This window comes from Chanodichthys erythropterus, chromosome 18 (assembly GCF_024489055.1).
Source record: "Chanodichthys erythropterus isolate Z2021 chromosome 18, ASM2448905v1, whole genome shotgun sequence".
In the NCBI taxonomy this organism is placed as follows: domain Eukaryota; kingdom Metazoa; phylum Chordata; class Actinopteri; order Cypriniformes; family Xenocyprididae; genus Chanodichthys; species Chanodichthys erythropterus.
The window spans coordinates 25,103,791-25,123,426 of record NC_090238.1 but is presented as its reverse complement, the minus strand read 5'-3'; the positions used below and the strand labels follow the sequence as shown (position 1 = coordinate 25,123,426).

The window sequence follows — 19,636 nt, the reverse complement described above, 5'->3', positions numbered from 1 at the left end:
ATTTTATTTTATTTTATTTTATTACTCTGAGGTGGAAACAGGCTTCCATTACTTTCATTACATTATATTACAATTTAAATTACAAAAATTACAAAAATGTGGAAAAAAAAATTAACAAAAATGTGAAAGTCAATTTATGTGGATAACACTATTAACAGAAAAAATGTGTGCATGTGTGCTTTCATTTGCAGATTGCAGCATTTCATTTATCTTGCGTTCAAAAAATGTTATTCACCTTACCATCCACAAACCACCAACCTTAACATCTGAAATGATTTGGTTTTGGCCTTTACATCACAACCCACATCTCATAACACACTGTAGTGTATAGTAAACAAATAAATAAACCAGTGAAATATTACACAAGGAATAAAAAACGAAATTGGTAATGTCATCATTAAGTGAGCCCCTTTCCCAATGATGAATTATTCACCTCGGGCATAACACTTAATTTCTCTAAAAGGAAAATAAATAAATTAAAAGACCCAAGAAAGGCAGTGGAAGGGAAAAAAAGTAAAAATAACTACGAGGCTAAAAAAGAATTACAGCTCATTTGGAGACCCTAAAAAGTGGTCTACGTGGAATCAAATCATATCAAGTTTTTTAAAATGTGTGCGGTGCTTATTTGAATACGCCATACATATTCCTGACAGGTAATCTATTCCTAATGTTGCTGAGCAGCGCCTACAGGGCAAACCGTTTACAGCCATAAGTACTGAGAACTCCACACTTCTCCACTGCTGTGTATTTCGCTACAGAGCTCCACTTTAATGAATTTAGATATTAATATATTGCTCCCTACCCACAGTTAAACCTCATTACAACATTATGTTAAATGCACAATGTGACACAGATGAATACCCCAATAATATCACGCCAAAGGTGCCGCAATTTGTCATTGTGCTCATGGCTTGTAGATGTTGGGAAAAAAACGCTACGATAATTGTGTGGCGTCCAACTGTGAATATAAAAAGAAATTAATTACTAACTTTTAGAACAAAGTGCGGGCAAAAATATGTAAGTGTAAATCTTTAAGCTTAAGATATTATTTTTGATTAAACTGAAGTGCATTTGGTTAACCGGTGTGATATGTGCATTTGACTACCCGTTGGTGCACCCATGGAGTGGGACGTGCACCAGCACAGCCCACATTTTATCAGTAATGCTTTTCTGCATAATATTCTCATACATCAACATTTCAAAGCACATTGTGTACGCAGAGTACTTTGGACGCTTGATAAATTTTGTCCTTATGAAGCTGGGGCTGGCCTCAAACGCGCTGGAGGTAATAAATTGCCTTAATCAAATCTAATTTCTGAAAAATACCTGTGGGAACTACAAACAAAGAAGCAGGTCTTGTAAGAAGCGTGAAAAATAAGGAAGACAGGGGCAGTTTATTATAATCAACTTGGCATTGAATTACAAAATTAAAATGAGGTGGCCCTTGATATCCAGGCTTAGCAATACACATGATCTTCTAAGTAACATTCTTTTGCATTTCATAAGAAAACGGTTCAAAGGTACAAAGAAGAAGAAAAAAAATGGAACAGATTTATCGCAAAGGACCTGGAATGGCTGGAAAAGCTGGAAGAAAAATCCTTTTGGCTGCTGCTCATAATAAATTTTCGTAAAAAAACAGGGCTTTGCCAAAAAAAAAAAAAAAAGAAGCTTGATGGTAAACAATTTCATCATTCCATTTACATATGCAGCACAGTGAAGTGAACACTATATGTTTCATATGTTAATAAAAATAATTTATATATATATATATATATATATATATATATATATATATATATATATATATATATATATATATATATATATATATATATATATATATATATATATATTAGAAGACCATGCCTCCCCCCTTAATTTAAATAAATAAACAAATATTAGTCAAACATGATTGTGATTAATATCATAACTATTGTTGCTGTTTTATGATGTCAAATTAATTAAAATGCATAGAATTTGTCATACCACTGGACCCTAAAATGTTCCTTTCCCTTTTCATGTAAATTTCACGATAAATATTAATTTTGATAAAAATGAAGATCATGGCTTTTAGGTCAACTATCTATTTATTATATGTATTTATTTTTTGCTCTGTACATTTGATCAAGTTTGTGGGAATTAACAGAGAGAGACAGAGAGAAAGGTTGAGAGACAGAAAAAAGAAGTTGTAGAGAAAGGAAGAGAAGGATGGGAGAAGAAAGCAAAAGAGCGATGGAGGGCGCAATGCTGCTTGATACGTACCGATTACGTTTGCCTTGCACTGGCATTGACCTGAGTCCTGGTGACAGGTAATATCTGGCTGCACGGTCCCGGCGGTATTGCAGTTACAGGCGCGGCAGCCGTCAGCCAGCGCCGACTGCAGCTTGTAGAATCCGTGTTGGCACTGATTGCACTGTCTGCCAGACACATGTCGCTTGCACTTACACTGCCCCCCGATCTGCAGAGGAAGGAGAATGTCACGTGACCATGCTCCAATTAGTCAAGTTGAGCAGGGCAGTGTGTGTGAGTCATGGATGGGCAGCTCTGCTCTGTCTCTACCCCCCACCCCACCCATCCCTATTGGGCTACTGGATGCTTTTTATCTCCATTACAGAGAACGGAGTGGTTTAGGATGGGGGAGAAGAGGTCACAACACCTGAGCTCACAAGCTGCCATTGTGCAGAGGGTTGTGTAGCTTAACAAAGCAGATCTCTTCTTTAGGATTGACTGAAAGTACCAGCTTTTGTTTGAATGAATAAGGGGAAACATTTGATACTTCTGACATGAACACTGGCCATAAAGTTCTATATGTCAGAACTCTGATACGTAGTGCTGATATGAAAGTCAATAACAAACCAATGTTTGGAAAGATGACAAGTTGACTTTTGGAAAAGTCCTTCAAGGGTTAGTTCACCCAAAAATACTAAAAACATATTTCAAATAGTTCATGTGAGTGCAGTGGTTCAACCTTAATATTATAAAGCGACAAGGATACTTTTTGTGCATAACAGAACAAAATAACGACTTTTCAACAACATCTAGTGATGGCCGATTTCAAAACACTGCTTCAAAGCTTTATGAGTCTTTTGTTTCGAATCAGTGTTTCCGAGAGCGAAAGTCACCTGATTTCAGTAAACGAGGCTTTGTTACATCAATAGTGTTTCAGAATTTCAATAATTGACATGACTTTGGCAGTTTGATACGCGTTCCGGACCACTGATTCGAAACAAAAGCTTCGTAAAGCTTCATGAAGCAATGTTTTGAAATCATCCATTACTAGATATTTTTGAAAAGTCATTATTTAGTTTTTTTGGGCGCACAAAAAGTATTCTCGTTGCTTTATAATAATAAGGTTGTAACCACTGTAGTTACATGAACTGTTTTAAATAAGTTTTTATTACCTTTTTGGACATCTGAAAGTGTTAATTATATTGCTGACAACAGAGGCCTCGCTGAGCCATCGGATTTCATCAAAAATATCTTAATTTGTGTTCCGAAGATGTGTTCCGAAGATGAACGATGATTTAGTTTGAATTGCTATACTACTACTAAAATTATTTTAAACTACATTTTGCCAATGCTTATAATATAATTTAATATAAAAAATATTATAAGATAAAAAAATAGTTATTATTATTACTATCATCATATTATCTATAGTTATTATTATTATCATCATCATCATCATCTTTATGCATACTCTTTTATGACTTCATTGATTTAAACACTACTGGTATACATGTATATATTTTAGCTGTTGATATAATATGTACCGGAATAAACTACATTTATTTTGCTTTTCTTGTTGGAAAAGGAAAATTGTGCATAATAAAATGCTCTCAAATCCTGAATAATTTATCAATAATGCTAACAGGATAAAACATAAGACACAAGCTACATAAATTTCTACTGTGTGCCACAATCCCTACCCAGCACCTAACAGAAACAGCCCAACTAACAGTGTAAAGTCATTAGCATATGTGAGGAAATAATCATTCTGATAATTTAAATAAGGTAACAATCTAACATGGGGCTGACCCAGCCATTGATTCTGAATTTGTCATCCAGTATATCTATTGACATGGATCTGTTCCTCCAAAATGCCTTTCATGATGCTAAGATAAAGGAAAAGGTGGGGGAGAATTCTCCTGAGAGAGGCTCTCATGACGACACTTTTACATACTCCCTACTGATCAAAACACTGATAAATGCTGTTGTGAATACTAAAGTCCTCAGCCAATACATCAATGCAACCCTCTCGAGAGGGATTGGCCAATATCGTTATCTGAATCTACAATTCTCAAGTCTGTCACAAAGACGGGGATCAAAGCCTCAGATGTCTTCCTTTGCATATGCACAGAGATTGCCTTGCTGGTACCGTTGCACCTCAATTTCTGAATGTTACTTAACGTCATAAATATCAGATCAATAAGTTGGATCATATGGAATCAGAGTCAAAAATCTGTAGAAAGTACTCTCATTTGTTGTGGAAATTATTACTAAGTTAATCAAAATAATTAATAAAGAATATAAATATGAAAAAAGCGAGGAATAAACTTGGTAAATGATGGGGGTTCAAAATTCTGTATGAATAATGTGTTTGTGTGTGCATGTCTTCACTTACTGGCTCACATTCTAAACTGCCATTGGCGGTCCCGGCGCCGTGGCACTCACATGGTTTGCACACGTCCTTGGTCCACAGGAGCGCACCCACCTCCCTGTAGAAAAGACTCCGACACCGCTCACAGTTCCTGCCTTTAAACCCAAAAAGAGAGAGTGTGTATGTGTGCTTGTAGAAGGAAATGGGTGGGGGGGGGAGGGGAAATTGATGTCAACCTATTAAAATTCAATCATATCATAGGACTATGATTTCAAATTAAAAAACTGCAGTCTTGGGAGAGGTCCGGAGAGAGTGTGTAATTTTCTAAGGTGTCCATTTTAATGTCCTCTTTCATCCCTACCTGCCACTGCGCCTGATGCCCAGCATATGAAACAATGAACCTGTTAGCATGGCCTGATTTACTTCATTAAATGTCCATCTGTTTTCGTTCTGATGCATTATTTCGATTTTTTCTGCTCTGCTTTTTGATGCTTTCATCACATCACTGCTATTTCTCCAGCTGTTATAAAGAAAAAAATCTAGTTTTCATACCATATTGGAACAATACAAAATTATTTTATAAAACAAATGAAAAAGGTAGGTCTTGAGGTTGACCGATGTGGATTTTTCAATAATCATCTGGGATATCTAGAGAGCAGGATGACTTTAATGGTATAACTTAATTTATTTTCATGACAAATGTATTTAAACACATATTAAACAATTAAGACGTTACTAACAGGTAAAGTAAATATAATGAATATATAAGCTAATATAGTGCATATATATAGTGAAATGCTCCCCTCTAGAGTTCATTTCTCTAGTGAACTAACATGCTGTGGACACTTAATGACTTGCTTGAGGTAAATGTAATGCTACGTGAGATATTATTCTCAAGCTGTTTTATGTTTTTCTGCAAAAGAAACACTGGTTGAGAGATTACATTTGAACATATCTATGCATAGATCGTCTGTTCTTCTTCTGTGCTTTTTCTTGTTGTGGCGGTTAGTAAACAGCGTTGCATTACCACGTGCCCCCTTCTGGATTGGAATGTGGATTGCCTGTGAATGACTGTATTTGTCGTCTGACTACATTAACCGAACCATAACGTCCGTACCGTGAAAGTTCAGGATGAATACATGTACCGTAATATATATATATATATATATATATATATATATATATATATATATATATATATATATATATATATATATATATATATAATTGAAAGCAGAAAATTCTGAAAATTTCAGGTTTCAATTACATTTCCAGATTTAAATTACTTTAAATTTACAATAGTTCTCTGAAAAAAACTCATATGCTGTTACCTGTGGTGTTATGTGTACAGTTATCACACACCCCTCCACCTCCTCTGAAGTGCTCTCCAGGTTGAGGATCCAGGCTGGCGTTGTAGTGGCAGGAAGAGGCGTGGCCGTAGCACTGGCATGGGCGGCAGTTGTATGCCTGTACCTGATCTCCAGCTCTGAAGGGCTTGTCATTGAAGAGAGGAGAGCAATGCTCGCACTGTTGGAGAGAGTAAGAGATCAGAGCACATCTACATATATCATCTACATATACATTTATCAGCAATATCCAGATGCGACCTCAAGGTTCAATAAGAAAGTCCCCACAGTCACAAATAACACAATATTTCCATATGTACAAGACAGAGTAAAATCAGCTCATTTATTATAAGTGACTTTCAACAACTGAACTATTTTAATAGGACACTCTCATCGAACGAACATCTCATAATCGAAAGAGAGAGACAGACAGGCAAGAAGAGAAAAATTAGTTTTTTGGGCCTTTATTGGCAAAGTATTTGATTTTTGTGAACAGTCATTACAAATTACGGAGAACACAGGAGGCATCAAATGAAATGATTAAAAATGTATTATAAAAAGCAAAGGAGTCCCCAGTGACTGCTCAAGCTGTGGCAGAGGCTCGCTGTGTCAGGCTGCTGTTTGGGCAGCCGTAGTGGGCCGTGAGCCCGGAGGGAATTGCAAATTCAGCAGGCTGGATGCTAGAAGAGCCAGACACAGACCACCCGCCACTACAGCCCTCTATGCCAATCAGGGGTCTGACTACATGCTACAGGGATTTAGATTTTTATATATCACAGAAGCTAGTTTCAGAGCAAGCAAAATATAGGTGCAACAGTTTTGGCATACTTAAATTAGCCTATAAAAACTCATCCCAGATATGAATATAGAAGAGGAGTGAAGAGTGACTGAATATTTTGTTTTTAGTGAGGAATAAATAATTTTATAAAATAATAATCAAAAAGTTTATAATATGGTTTGGAATTTTTCCAAAGAAAATTTAAACAAACTTAAAGGTAACACTTTATTTTAAGGTGACGTAGTTATACATTATGTGTAGTTACTATTGTTATAACAGTAATGATGTATAATTACAAGCAAATAACCCTAAAGCAAACCCCAACCTTAAACTTAACCATATAGATCATTCATATTACTCTGTACATTTTTCATGTACTTACACTGTAACAATGTCATCTTAAAATAAAGTGTAATGTATTAATAAAATGGAAAAAGTCATTTTATTCAATCAAATTAGTGTAAAAATACCTGACAGGAATGTAAAAACTACAAAAAACTACAGAACCCTTTCCAAATAATTCATGTGGTTGACTAAAGTTGATCAATATGGACAATGCAATTACGTAGACTAATCTAAATCCAGAATGTCATCCATAAAACTAAGACCAAAAAACAGAGATCAGAATACACAACTATTGTGTGTTTTGTATTCGTCTCCAGTGTGCAAGGAGTCGGGCTCCAGTGGGAAAAGGGCCTTCATCCCGTGTGAAAGGCCTCTGTGAATGCCATGGCTAATTTCACGCTCCCTCAGGAAAGGTCTGCGCGTCGCTGCACCAGTAGCGAGCCTACAGTTAACCTTTAGCCTGTTTGAAAACACAAGGTTTTAGCAATGCATTGCCAAAAATGCCATTCTCCATTTATAGTTAATCTAGTAAAGACTAAAGGGATACTGAAACTTTTTTTTTTTTTTTTTGTAGCAGCAGGTATTACAGTGGAAGGGACACTAACATTTCATTATGCTTAACTCCATCTTGAAACACTGTGAATATGTCTGATATTTAGGGTACGTTTACACGACAACCATGTACTAAGAATGGAAACATTTTTTCTGTGTACAGAGGTTTTCAAAACTATCCCCGTTCACATGAATCTGTGAAAATGACTAAAAATGTGTATTATGCATGCTAGAAAGTAGGTGGCAATGTCACTTTGTAAAGAAAGACTACGCGCCTGAGCATACACATTCTTTTTACAGAGCACTCACGCTAAATGCGCATGCCAATCCACCTTATTTTACAGTTTAGCTACTGCACTTTGATATTCTTCTCATTATTTCCTTATAGTGGGTAATAAGTTGGAAGTCTCAAACATTCACAGAATCAAACATTCACCTTTCTTCCACAATGAAAAATAAGGTGGACAGAGTAAACACTTAATACACGTGCATGATGTCACAGTTTTCATAGATTCGCGTTTGTGCAGTTTACACAGCGATGACATCGGGATTGTTTTCAAAAACTTGCGCTTTGAAACCCGTTTTCAAAAGTTTGCATTTTCAGGCCACCAAATGCCGTTGTCGTGTAAATGAACGGCCAAAACGCATAATAAGTTTTTCGTTGGAAATGGTGTCTAGTCCATTAGCAGGTAGTTGCTGAATCACAGGTGTTTTATTTATGAGATGAGGTCATGATTGCAGCCGCTTACAATCTTACAAATTAACTGCGTCTTGTTTTTCACTGGCATGTCTCTTAGGTGTTGAGGACGAGTGCATCTTTGAGCCTACATTCAGTAGGAGTAAAATACATAAGCACTGTTAAAACCAGATACTCTAAGACTTTTACTCAAGTCGTACTGAAATTGTTTTTTTAAATTGAAACTGAGTCATTTTTGCCGTAAGGTAACTGTACTTTTACTTGAGTATGGTTTTCAGGGATTCTTTACACCTCTGGTGATGCACCTGGTAACTAAATAAAAAAAACTAGAATGCACACTAAATTCTAGTTGAAAACAGAGATGAACAACAGTATTTAACTTAATATTTTCAGTACTTACAAAAAATATAAGTCTCACATGGCCTCAAATAATCAGTAAATCGTTGTAGTGAATTAATTTTGGGAATCGTTTCATTCAGGTTTTTCACAAAAGGTTCACTTTCAGACAAATTAAATCACTAATATGAATGCTCTATATGAAAGCGTGAATAGTGTAGAAGAGCATTCGAGTATTCATTTATTAGCGTCACCACTTTTATACAGCTACACCCAAACCATGTGTTGAGTTGTAGTAGACTCATTTCTCTCTATGCTGGTAATTAAGATTTGTTAATAGACATTGTCTGAATGGCTTCTGAGAGATGAATGCAGTGGAACATGGCTGAGGCATTAACAGGACACATCGAAACGTTCTCTGTGGAATGTGAATGACATGAATAACCTACGTCACATACAGTACATGTGAACTCCAGCACTACTTTCCTGAGTGACAATCATTTCAGTCAATGTGCACTGAAGATGAGAAATGAGATCCCAGCAGCACTTTCACTGGCTCTGAGTGGGATATTACGAGGAAGCAAACATTAGTAGGGCCAGCCTAGATCTGTGTCTCAGAGCTAGTAAGTAAACACAGCAGATAGCTCTGGGGCAGGTGGCGGTCCCTCCTCGAAGCCAGGTGTTTGGGTCTAGGGGCGTTTAGGGCGGTGAGACAACCCATATTTACCATATTTACACACACACACTTTTCAGCATCTACGTGTTAGATGTGGCCCTTGTTTGTTTCAGTGAAAACAACAACAGTAGCAGCAGTAGAGAGAGTGTGCCGTGTCTGGCCTTGAATAATGCATGACATCTGGTGAATAATTTAAATCACCAAACATCAGGTTTAAAAGTTTAATCCTGGGACTTGCTCCCAATGTTCAGAATTATATGCAGCGATCTGGACAGCACATACTCTCAATAGGAAGAACAATGAGGAGATTCCAGAGAGGAATGGACAACTTGGAAAATACTGAAAAGACTGTATTGCCAAAAGCAGTTCTTCAAATACAGGACATTTAAACATAACTACATTTTTTAGTAGCGTGACACACTTGTTGCTTTCAAACAATGTGGCTTGCCCAGAAAAAGGCTTGTTTTTCCAACAAGAGGCTGTCTAGTGCAATCAAATACTACATTGCTGCTTTTAATGTCACATTGTATTGCACACGCAGCTCTGGTGAAGCTATAAATCAAATGGCCTCCCCTAAATGGTGTTTCTCTCATATGTAGTGTCAGAAGGTCTGATTTGTTCTTGTGAATCAGTTCACCCTAATCTATCTTATTGAACAATTTATTTGAATGGTTCGTTTAAATATTTTTTTTAACCCTTCATAGCATTTTAGTTCTCCACTACAGCTTAACTATAGTTCAGATACTTTAAATTATGTTTAGCTTGGCAAACTACAGTTTCAAAGTAGCTTCTCAACACTGGTGAGTTCTGGCATTCCTAAAAGTGTGAGCACTGAAGCCGTGTCATCAGAGCTTTCCCTGAGATATAATTATCTTTGCTGGACTCATCATGGAGACACCCAGGGGCTGATGGGACAGGACGATTAGAGCATTGCTAGCCACAAAACCACTTCCTTCTTTCCTTCCCCTTTCTTTTTTCACCTTCTTCTAGCTCTTTTCATTAGGAAACTGGATATGTGCGGGAATGATCTCTGTCTCTTGTTGTCCTCTCTCTCTCTCTCTCTCTGCTTTTTTCCTGTCATTCCGTTAAGGCCTATTTTTGAGTGTGCTGTTCATTAAATAGGACTCTAGCACGTCATTAAAGGGAAGTGGTTAATTAAAAGGGGGCCTCCCCTGCGGGACTCACATTAGCTCCATGTGTGTGGCTCTCTGGGAGGCAGGCGCAGCGGTACGGACTCACACTAGTGTCACAGCTGTCTGCATGGCCATGGCACTCACACCTAAGGGGACAAAAACGCACAATTAGAACCCACATCTTTCTGGAAAATCTTCAGTTCTGTTCTTTTCATGCATCTAGTGGAACTGGTTCCCAAGGTAAAGCAGAAATCTGTTTTGCTTGAATTCCTTCATGGGATTAAGAATCAAGGAACTGGCTCAGGAAACAGGATATGATGATACAGATTATGCAGATATGATTTGTCACCATTTCAATTGCTGGGTTTGTCCATTTTCAACCCAACTTGTGTTGTTTTTAACCCAAAATATTTTAGAGTACATGATATTTTTTTTTACATAAAGTCAGCATGAAATGGTGAGAACAACAAATGATGTGGCACATTTCTCAATTACATAGGATATTTACATTTTACACATAAAAATAAGTCAAACAAGACATTATTTTATAAAGTGGGAATTGATTGGCTGAGAAATAAGAGGACCTGATGATGTCAGCAGAAAGGGAAGTTGTTTTAGGCAGGGCAAAACAAAAACTTTAGACAGGATATCGGATATTGTATTTTCAAAGATTGACATGACAATGTTTGGTAATGTAGAATCTGTCATAATAAGACCAAGAACATTAAAATGTATTAAAATGAAAAAAAAAGTGACTGATTTCATGTTGACAAAAAGCCATGCTGTTTTATGTCAAATAATAATAATTTGTCCAAATTTATAATTTTTAGTTCCACTTTATTTATTTCAGGACACTTGAAAATATATAACAAGTTCCAACAAATTAACAGGGTCAGCAACATCAAAGGTGCCTGACAAAATCTTTCTCTATCTTTTTCACATTCTCTAGATCTCTCTATCAGTCTTCCATTCCTTCATTCTCTCTGTGCATGGCTAATAGGACTTTCGCATTCAACATTTATAAATGCCAGAGGAAATATCAACGATGTATCGTAATGTACAACAGCAGACCTGACAGGTCTCCATCAGACGGAACACGCACCTGCAGGTCATCGCTTTAATTATTCATTCTCAAGGGCCCTTATTCAACATTATCATCCACCCATCTTTACACTGCTCCCTCTAAAAGCAGCACCCTTCAGCTCCGTTACTCAAACAAACAACCTAACAAGCAAACAAAAGAGGAGGAGAGTGGAAAAGAAAGAGGGCTGTCATTATTGCTGGAGGTTATTACGGTATGAGCGTAAAGCAAACGCTAATGCTCCCAGACACAGCTTGACACCCTGTCAGAATACCTCAAAGGCTGAATTTACGCACATTTTAGTCCCCAAACACACATACATCCTCTTCTCAGCCTCTCACGGGTTTGAACTGTCAGTCTCCCTAAGGGGGTGAATCCACTACTGTTTACTCTCTGCCTTTGTTTCTCTGGCGAAGCTGTTGCGATGCCTCAGAGAGCAAAAGAAGAACCATACAGGAGGAAAAAAAAAAAGAGAAAAGGCGGGGAGGACGGGGGACACCTCTGAATGTCAGAGGATGATGAGATTTCACAGTCTCTAAATCTCGATTTCGTCTGTGCCAGTTTAACTAGCTCTTAATTAAAGCTGCCTTCTCTAGCTCACTCAGACATACTCGCACAGCGAGAGCGAGCCAAGTTACAGCTGCCTGCATAATGACATAATTACCATAGTCGTAAGAACAGTGGCTGTTTAATGTCTGAAGGTATACATGGATATAACACCATGTCTCTGCTTCTGAAGAGACAAAAGAACAGATTCGACATCCTTGAGAGACGCAGAAGAACGTTTTATACTGATTAGCTGCTTCCCTATAGCCTCCAAGAAGAAGTTCTGAAGTTTTCCTGCCAGTGATTTCCAAATGTGGCATCCTCACTGTAATTACAAGACCATTAACTGGAAGACAAAATCTGTGTTAAACATGGCATTACTCTCTGCGGCTAATAACAGACATGTCATAGATCCCCCACTTGTGTCAAACTAGCAAACATCATTTGTCTGCCATCTCCAGTTGGTCTTGAACCTAAAAAGTCTGAATTATCCTGCCATATCCGCCTACTGATTTTCTCATCAAACACGGAAAGCCAATCAAATTAAAACAAGGTCCACAAATGTATGTCAAAGTTTGTTACTGGAAGCGTTAATTATGGGGGCGAAAAGGGGAGATTGTGAACGGGTGATGCTTGATTGGGGTTGACAAGTGTCGGAGTGCTGCTGGTCTCGAACCTGCCGCTGATGGTGATCTCGTCCACGGCGTAGTAGCGATGGCGGAAAGGAACCATTGCATCTTGGGTGTGGTACTGGCCGTGGAGGTGGATTCTTACATGTGTGGCTCTCACAAACTCCTGTAGGGCAGCACTGTTGTAGAAGTCGTTGTAGCCCGGTCGCAGGTTCGGCTCGGGTGTTAGCATGCTGAAGGTGATGTTTCCGCGGGAGTAAGGTATGTCACTGACACAAAAGACAGAAACAAATGTTGTTAAAAGAGTATGCAGGATCCCTTTTCAATCAAAGAGTCAGCTCCCAATGAGTGGGGGGGGGGGGGGAATAGAATCTCATGATAAAAAACAAATAAAAGGCTGGAAATGGCATGTAAATTCAATGGTCATAGAAAATATGAACCCTGAAAACATTTAGTTTTGGAGACAAAAAGGTTGAGAACCATTGCTTCCAAGAAATTTACTGGCTGAATGTGAAACCTGTATATTTTCTTTGTTCTGTGGAACACAAAAGGAAAAATGTTAAAGACTGAACTGACCATTTACTCTATAAAATGCAAGTACATTTTCAGGCTCCAAATCTCAATCTCCAAAAAAAAAACCCTGCACCCTGTTCTGAAGTCATATGATAGCTTTGCATGTGAAAGAGACCCAAATTTAGTTTGTTATTCACTTGTAATCTTCAAAAGATAAGGAATATAGTCCACAAATAAATCACACTGTCACGATCGCAGCCATTTCCAGACTCCAATTCCCAGAATCCTCCCTGACAATCACCCACACCCGTAATCACTCACACCCAGCTGCAGCACATTACCCGGACTATATAGACTAAGCCAGTCACACACACGCACACATGGCGAAGTCTTGATTTGCCCCGGTGATCACTACTGAGTGTTTTCTTGTGGACTGTTTATTCCCTGATCTTTGTTCCGGACTGTGTTTGCCTGCCCTTATCTCTGCCTGTGACCCGACTCCGTTTATCTGCCGCCTGCCTCAAGCATTGCCTGTCCCTGTTTATGTCTTTGCATTTGCCCCTGTCTGCATTGTATTTTAAATAAAAGCTGCAAATGGATCTCCACTCTGTTGACCCTTCATTACACACACGTCATAAACTTTTTTTTTCTTTTTTTTTAATTTTTGGTGCTTTTAAATGACAGACCAGATTCACTTTCGTTATATGGAAAAGAGTGGCCAACATAATTCTTCAACATTTCTCCTTGGAAGAAAGCAAGCCTTGCAGGCATGTTTTGAAATGATACAAGGATGAGTAAAAGATTTCTGGGTGAACTAAACCCTTTAAATTGTTACAAACAGAAAATGTACCCTATATTATCCTCCTGACTAATAAAAGAAAGAAGAAAAAAGACATTTCTGCGTCTTAGCTTTGAGCGTGTGAGTGATTGAAAGAGACTGAGAACTTCAAGTTTTGACACAGCAGGCTAACATGTTGTCAGGTTGAAAATGAAACATGTCACAAGCTACTGAAATGAACAAACATCAAAGAAATTGGAAAAGCAAAGGTCTTTCCTTTGCACCTCAGAACTACTGAAAGAAAATTTCACTAATACAGATTTAAAATATATTTTAGTGGTACAGGGTTTGAAAGGGTGATTTCTCAAAGGACAAGAATAAATGGGGTGAATGAGAGAGTTCTCAAAGTCTTTTTCAGGGGCAGGACAGGTATAGCCCCTGCTGCATTATTCACTCTCAAGAAAGATCCACAGAGCGCTTCTGCACGTTTCAGCCCTAATACCGGTAGACTTATCCAGGACAAACCTGTTGGAAGAAAGTCTTTTGTCGCAATCTCTCTCTCTTTTTCCATCTACCTTTGCTCTCTGTCTCTCTCTCCCAGCATATTTTGATGTGACATTTCTGATAAGTGCAGACCCTCATGTCATTGGGTCCAAGCTTTTGTTTGTAAACTAAAATATTCAGACAAGTAAAGTGGTGAAACATCTGGCCATGTGTTTCTCCAAGCAGAACCAATCTTAGCAGGATGCATAGCCTACATTTGAAATATATTCATCATGACCAAACTTAAAATGTAGTATGATGTTATGTAGATCAGTGGTTTTCAACCTTTTTTACTCTAAGGCTGTGTGTCCACCAACGTTTTTTTTTTTTTTTTTTTTACAGTGGCTAGCATACTTTACCATTTGTTTTCAATGGGAGTTGAAAGAATGTTCAACTGATAAAACACTGCGCTCATCACTGTCAATTTTTAGCAAGTCGTTTCAGCTGGCTACAAATGCTTTGGTGGACACGCGGCCTAAGGCCCTTTCCGTTGTCCTTCCCCATTTAGTTGTTTTCAAACTTTTTTAAATCAACAGAAACTGGGAGTATTGATTTATTAGAGTAATTAACCATGATTCATAAAGTGATTCTAGGAGAATAAAAACAACAGTTGCTGAGTGGGAAAGCATTTTTTATTTTATTTTTTTGCATTCTTGCTGTCTCCAATACATCTTTATACAAGCTAAATATTACAAAAAATGTCTTATGATTTGGAATGCTAAACTTACAAAACAGTTTTAGGCTAAGCTGGTGACTAAAATATGCTACAACATAATTCTTATAGGAAATTTACATAATTGCCTAAAAACAAGGTTTAACACTAATGTCAAATGGATTCATGTAATTCTTTGAGAAGCAGCTACTTAATTGCATCATTTAAATATGACTTTCACTAATCATTTAGTGAGGGTCAATTATGCACGTTTCTGTATATGTACCATCAAAAAGATACATGAACTGTAGTTTATCATCATAAATAGTTACGATAACCCTCTCATCCCAAGCCCATTAAAATAACTGTCCTCATTTTCTCTGTTGTATGCATGTGAAACCAGGTGCTTGTGTGGTCCATAACAGCTAAGTATCTTTGCTGTCTTGATTGCAGCCAAGGACAGCAGAGATCAGATCTGTGCAGCCTGGACTGCAGCCAAGAGCAGCATTTTCCTCCCTTTTCTCCTCCTAAGATCCTCCAAAAGCTCCCTGACTCCCACTAAACGACAATCCACTGCTTTTATCAAAGTGGGAACTTGTCTCAACCCACTTTGATACAGCTTACTTGGTAGGAATCATTTGTTCAAGGACTGTTATCAGATTTAGAAGCGCCTGTGGATGGACGTATAGAGCGCATGGGTGTTTGAGTGTGTATGTGTGTGTATACAGTACCTGGGCAACTGTAGACAATTTACAGAATCAGGACGATCCAAAGGCCCGTTATCCTCCATCCCAAAGTAGCTGCAGTTCTTGGCCAGGAACTGCCAGTCCTTCCATTCTGAGTTCCTGATAGTTTTCCTTTGAATGCGGACCGCTTCGGGCTGAGCGTTGAGGAACTGGAGTATCACGTAGAAAACCTGTAAAGGAAGCATGCAAAATTGACAGAGGGTGAAATATGCATGAAATACTAAACAGCAATGGATTATCTATTATCTGCACAGCAACAGTCAATGCTCCGCTGCCTCCTAAAGCATGCCGGCGCTTTGAAGAACAGCTTGAAGCACCGCTTTACTCTTCCCTCTCTCCCTCTGTGGCTTCATTTTGAGGAGTTTGTCGAGAAACTGGTTGCAGCTTTGACTAAGTGGACACTTCAAAGTCTGTGTGGTGGTGTGTTTTATCTGGTATTGAGAGGAGAGACTGAGGCAGAGCTGCATAAATCCTCTACTTCTTTACAGCTGGACTCTCTGCTCGGCTTGGCTTAGCCACATGGATGACTGAGCGACTCACTCAGACACACACAAAGGACTTTAGGTCGGCTTTAGTGTATTCAAATGGAAAAGACGCTACCCAGTGTCTGGATTTGAGAAAGCAGACACACAAATAGACAACGGCGGGTTGAAGCTTACTTTATACCAGTGGTTATCAACCAAGGGCCCACTAAAAAGCCTCTGCAAACTTCCAGGGGCACCCTATTAAGTCTTAAAATTATTTAAATTTAGTTATATTAATTACAATACTAAAACCACAAGTGTGCTAAAAGTGTGCTAAAATGCTAAAAGTAAAGATGTGCAACATAAAACTGACATATTTTTGAGTTTATTTATTTTTATACAACAGTTCTTTCTGGTTCTCGAATCTGATTGGCTCAGAGCTATGCGATTTTCTAGTGATAACAGCACTCCTACCTTTCTACCATTTTTATCACTCCACTCCGTACTTTTTTGCTTGCTGTACCACAAACTATAGTTTTAAGAGTTTAGGCGAGAATGTAGTTGTTTAGACCTGAAATATGTGACTCATATTTAATCATAGTGCCTATTTTTGTTGTTTAGACGTTTTCGGATATGCGAGCTCCAGGCCGTCAGTGGCCATTCAGTGCTTGTGTACCCACCGAGAACAGCTTCATCTTGGCCAGTGCTAGGGGGTTTCCAGCTGACTCTTATTGTTGTTAAACATGAGATATAATTCATTTTGGGTACAATAAATGGGCAGTCTTTGGTCTTGTTAATCTATTACTGGATCCTGAGCAAAGAGAATTGGGCTATGTTAAATATTAGTAATAGTTAGTAATTTAATATTAAGCCTATATTTAACTTACATCCTGTAGAGCACTGCTTTTGTACATCTGACTGAATTGTACAATTGTGTTTATTTCTTATTGTCATTTATAATGGCTATTATTTTTAATTTAAATATTGTTGTTCAATAAATATTATTTTATATAAATAATATGTTGTATTTGGTATTGAGAAAGGGTCCATTAGTGCATAATATGGATTGAGTGAAAGTCACAAACTTTACAAGTATATGAGTCAGTCACAAGAGACTTTTAAATTGAAAGGGACTTTTGTAAACAAAGGACATTGTTTTAGTGCTGTTATGGAAAACTGTAAAAAGGACAAATACAAAGATTGCTTTCATCAGCAGACATTCAAATGGGTTTTTTTAATGGATTTAATATTATGGACATGAAGAATGAATGTTAGGCTATAAAAGACACAGGTAATGCTCACTCAGGCGATCTCTCTCTCTCAATAATACTGTACAAAATACAATGAGTTTCAATGGAGGGACTCAACATTCCTTCGTTATTAGTTCTAAAGTGACGCTTTAGAAATAGTAAAGGAGCCTTGGTCAAACTGTCAACTTGAGATTTGAATCCATGGCCGAAGGAAGTAGTTTTGCACAAAAGAGGATTTAAAGACCCTTCTTATTTATTTACACACTTGTGCCGTCGAACTGTTGCATAAACACAATATCACACTCGTAGCCGTGTGATATAGCTATATATCAGCACGCTGTGATTATCTGCAGCCTCATGCCTACAGCCAAATCACAGCCATGCTGATATACAGCCATATCGCACAGCTACTCGTGTGATATTACTCATTTATTACATGAGTACTAGAAGTATTAGGGTTTTCGAATATAGTCTTGGACAAACTGAGTCAAAAAGGTTGAAAACCACTGCTTCAAATCATACAGTTTCTTGATTCTCTGTAAACTAAACTAATATCAAGTTAAACTAACTATAAACCCTAATAAAGGCTCAGGTCTTCTAAATTCACAGCATGAACCAAGCAGGGATTTTTCAGGTCATTTTTGTTGGTCCTGGAACAACATTCCCAACAAGCCATATGTACCTGGTACTGTCCGTTCTCCAGATCTATAGTGATGGTTATTCCTTTGTCCAGCAGCTCTAAAGTGTGAAAGACGGAGGAGATCCAGGTGGTTCCGATGTCGTTGTCATTTATGTAATGCAGTGGGTGGGCATCCTGGTTCAGGCGGAGCACTTTGTTGTGGGTGGTATCATTGGCTGCATTGGGGATGCAGTACCTCTCCACTAGGGGATGCACTCTGGGGTGGCTGGCGAGGCAGCGGCATGTCGACTGGGTGTGTAGTTGAGGGAATTGCCCAGTGTACACCTCTTCAATCTCTCTGAAATACGGAAATGCATGATTTGATTGCCATATCCGTATTTCTAAACTGGTTTTGCTTCAGGACCCAGATTTTATATAGCACATTTTTATAAAAAACTACCAACTATATCTGATGTTAATGTCCTCTGACCTTATGCTTACCTGTTGGTTAATGTCTTTGGATAAAATCTAAAATCCTGCATCCTTCCAATGAATTGATTTGACCCTGGAGAGAAAAAGAAAGGAAAGTCAATGGGCTCTATTGAAGACGGTCTGCAGGATCCATAGCAACTAGTGGATTACCTTATCTGTGTCTTTATTTGAGTTAAAGAGACACTTGCTGCATGGTGGGATCTATTATGCTTATTTACAGTTCTCTGTGAGCATTAATCCTACCGGCTGGATGGGCGGCATAGATCCAAGCCTAAACGTGCGGGTCCATCTACATCACCAGATAAGATATAATCACTTCTGTTCTAATAACCGACTCTGATTGAGATGTCATATGGATGTCTGCCCTGAAATCTTTTCATCTTTGTGTGCCGAGTCTGTGTTTTATATGAGATTTCATTGCTGTATTTATATAGTACATTTCATTCATAAAAACATGAACTAATGAAGTTTGTATGCATATATGAGAACGCAAGACATGCCAAGCCAAAGAAAAGTGTAACGTATATAATAATAAAACCATTACTTACAGACAACAATGACTGTAAAACAAACCAGTCTGTACACCAGAAGCGAGATTATTCAATATTAAATGAAATTGAATAGAAGTACACTACGATAATCCAAATTTTGGGGTCTTTTTGAAAGAAGTCTCCTATACTAAACAAGACCAAGACAATAATTTGAAAGATCTGGTTTGGTGCTCAAGTAAAATTTCTATTATTATCAATGTTGAAAATAGTTATGCTGCTTAAAATGTTTGTGGAAACTGATACATTTCTTTTCATGATTTCTTTGATGAATAGACAATTAAAAAATAGTATTTGCTGTATTTGAAATAT

General features: G+C 37.8%; 1 protein-coding gene across 1 annotated transcript in view; it reads right to left on the bottom strand.

Annotated features, from left to right (window-relative positions):
• ush2a (Usher syndrome 2A (autosomal recessive, mild)) overlaps window positions 1–19,636 on the bottom strand; it is a 241,331-nt gene that overhangs the window by 201,953 nt on the left and 19,742 nt on the right. Inside the window, exons 4-11 of the mRNA XM_067367352.1 lie at window positions 18,786–18,849; window positions 18,348–18,642; window positions 15,937–16,121; window positions 12,767–12,988; window positions 10,516–10,609; window positions 5,932–6,127; window positions 4,625–4,755; window positions 2,263–2,458 (exon numbers count right to left, since the gene is read on the bottom strand). Of these exons, the coding sequence (XP_067223453.1) occupies window positions 2,263–2,458; window positions 4,625–4,755; window positions 5,932–6,127; window positions 10,516–10,609; window positions 12,767–12,988; window positions 15,937–16,121; window positions 18,348–18,642; window positions 18,786–18,849 (1,383 nt within the window). The remainder of the gene's footprint in view (window positions 1–2,262; window positions 2,459–4,624; window positions 4,756–5,931; window positions 6,128–10,515; window positions 10,610–12,766; window positions 12,989–15,936; window positions 16,122–18,347; window positions 18,643–18,785; window positions 18,850–19,636) is intronic.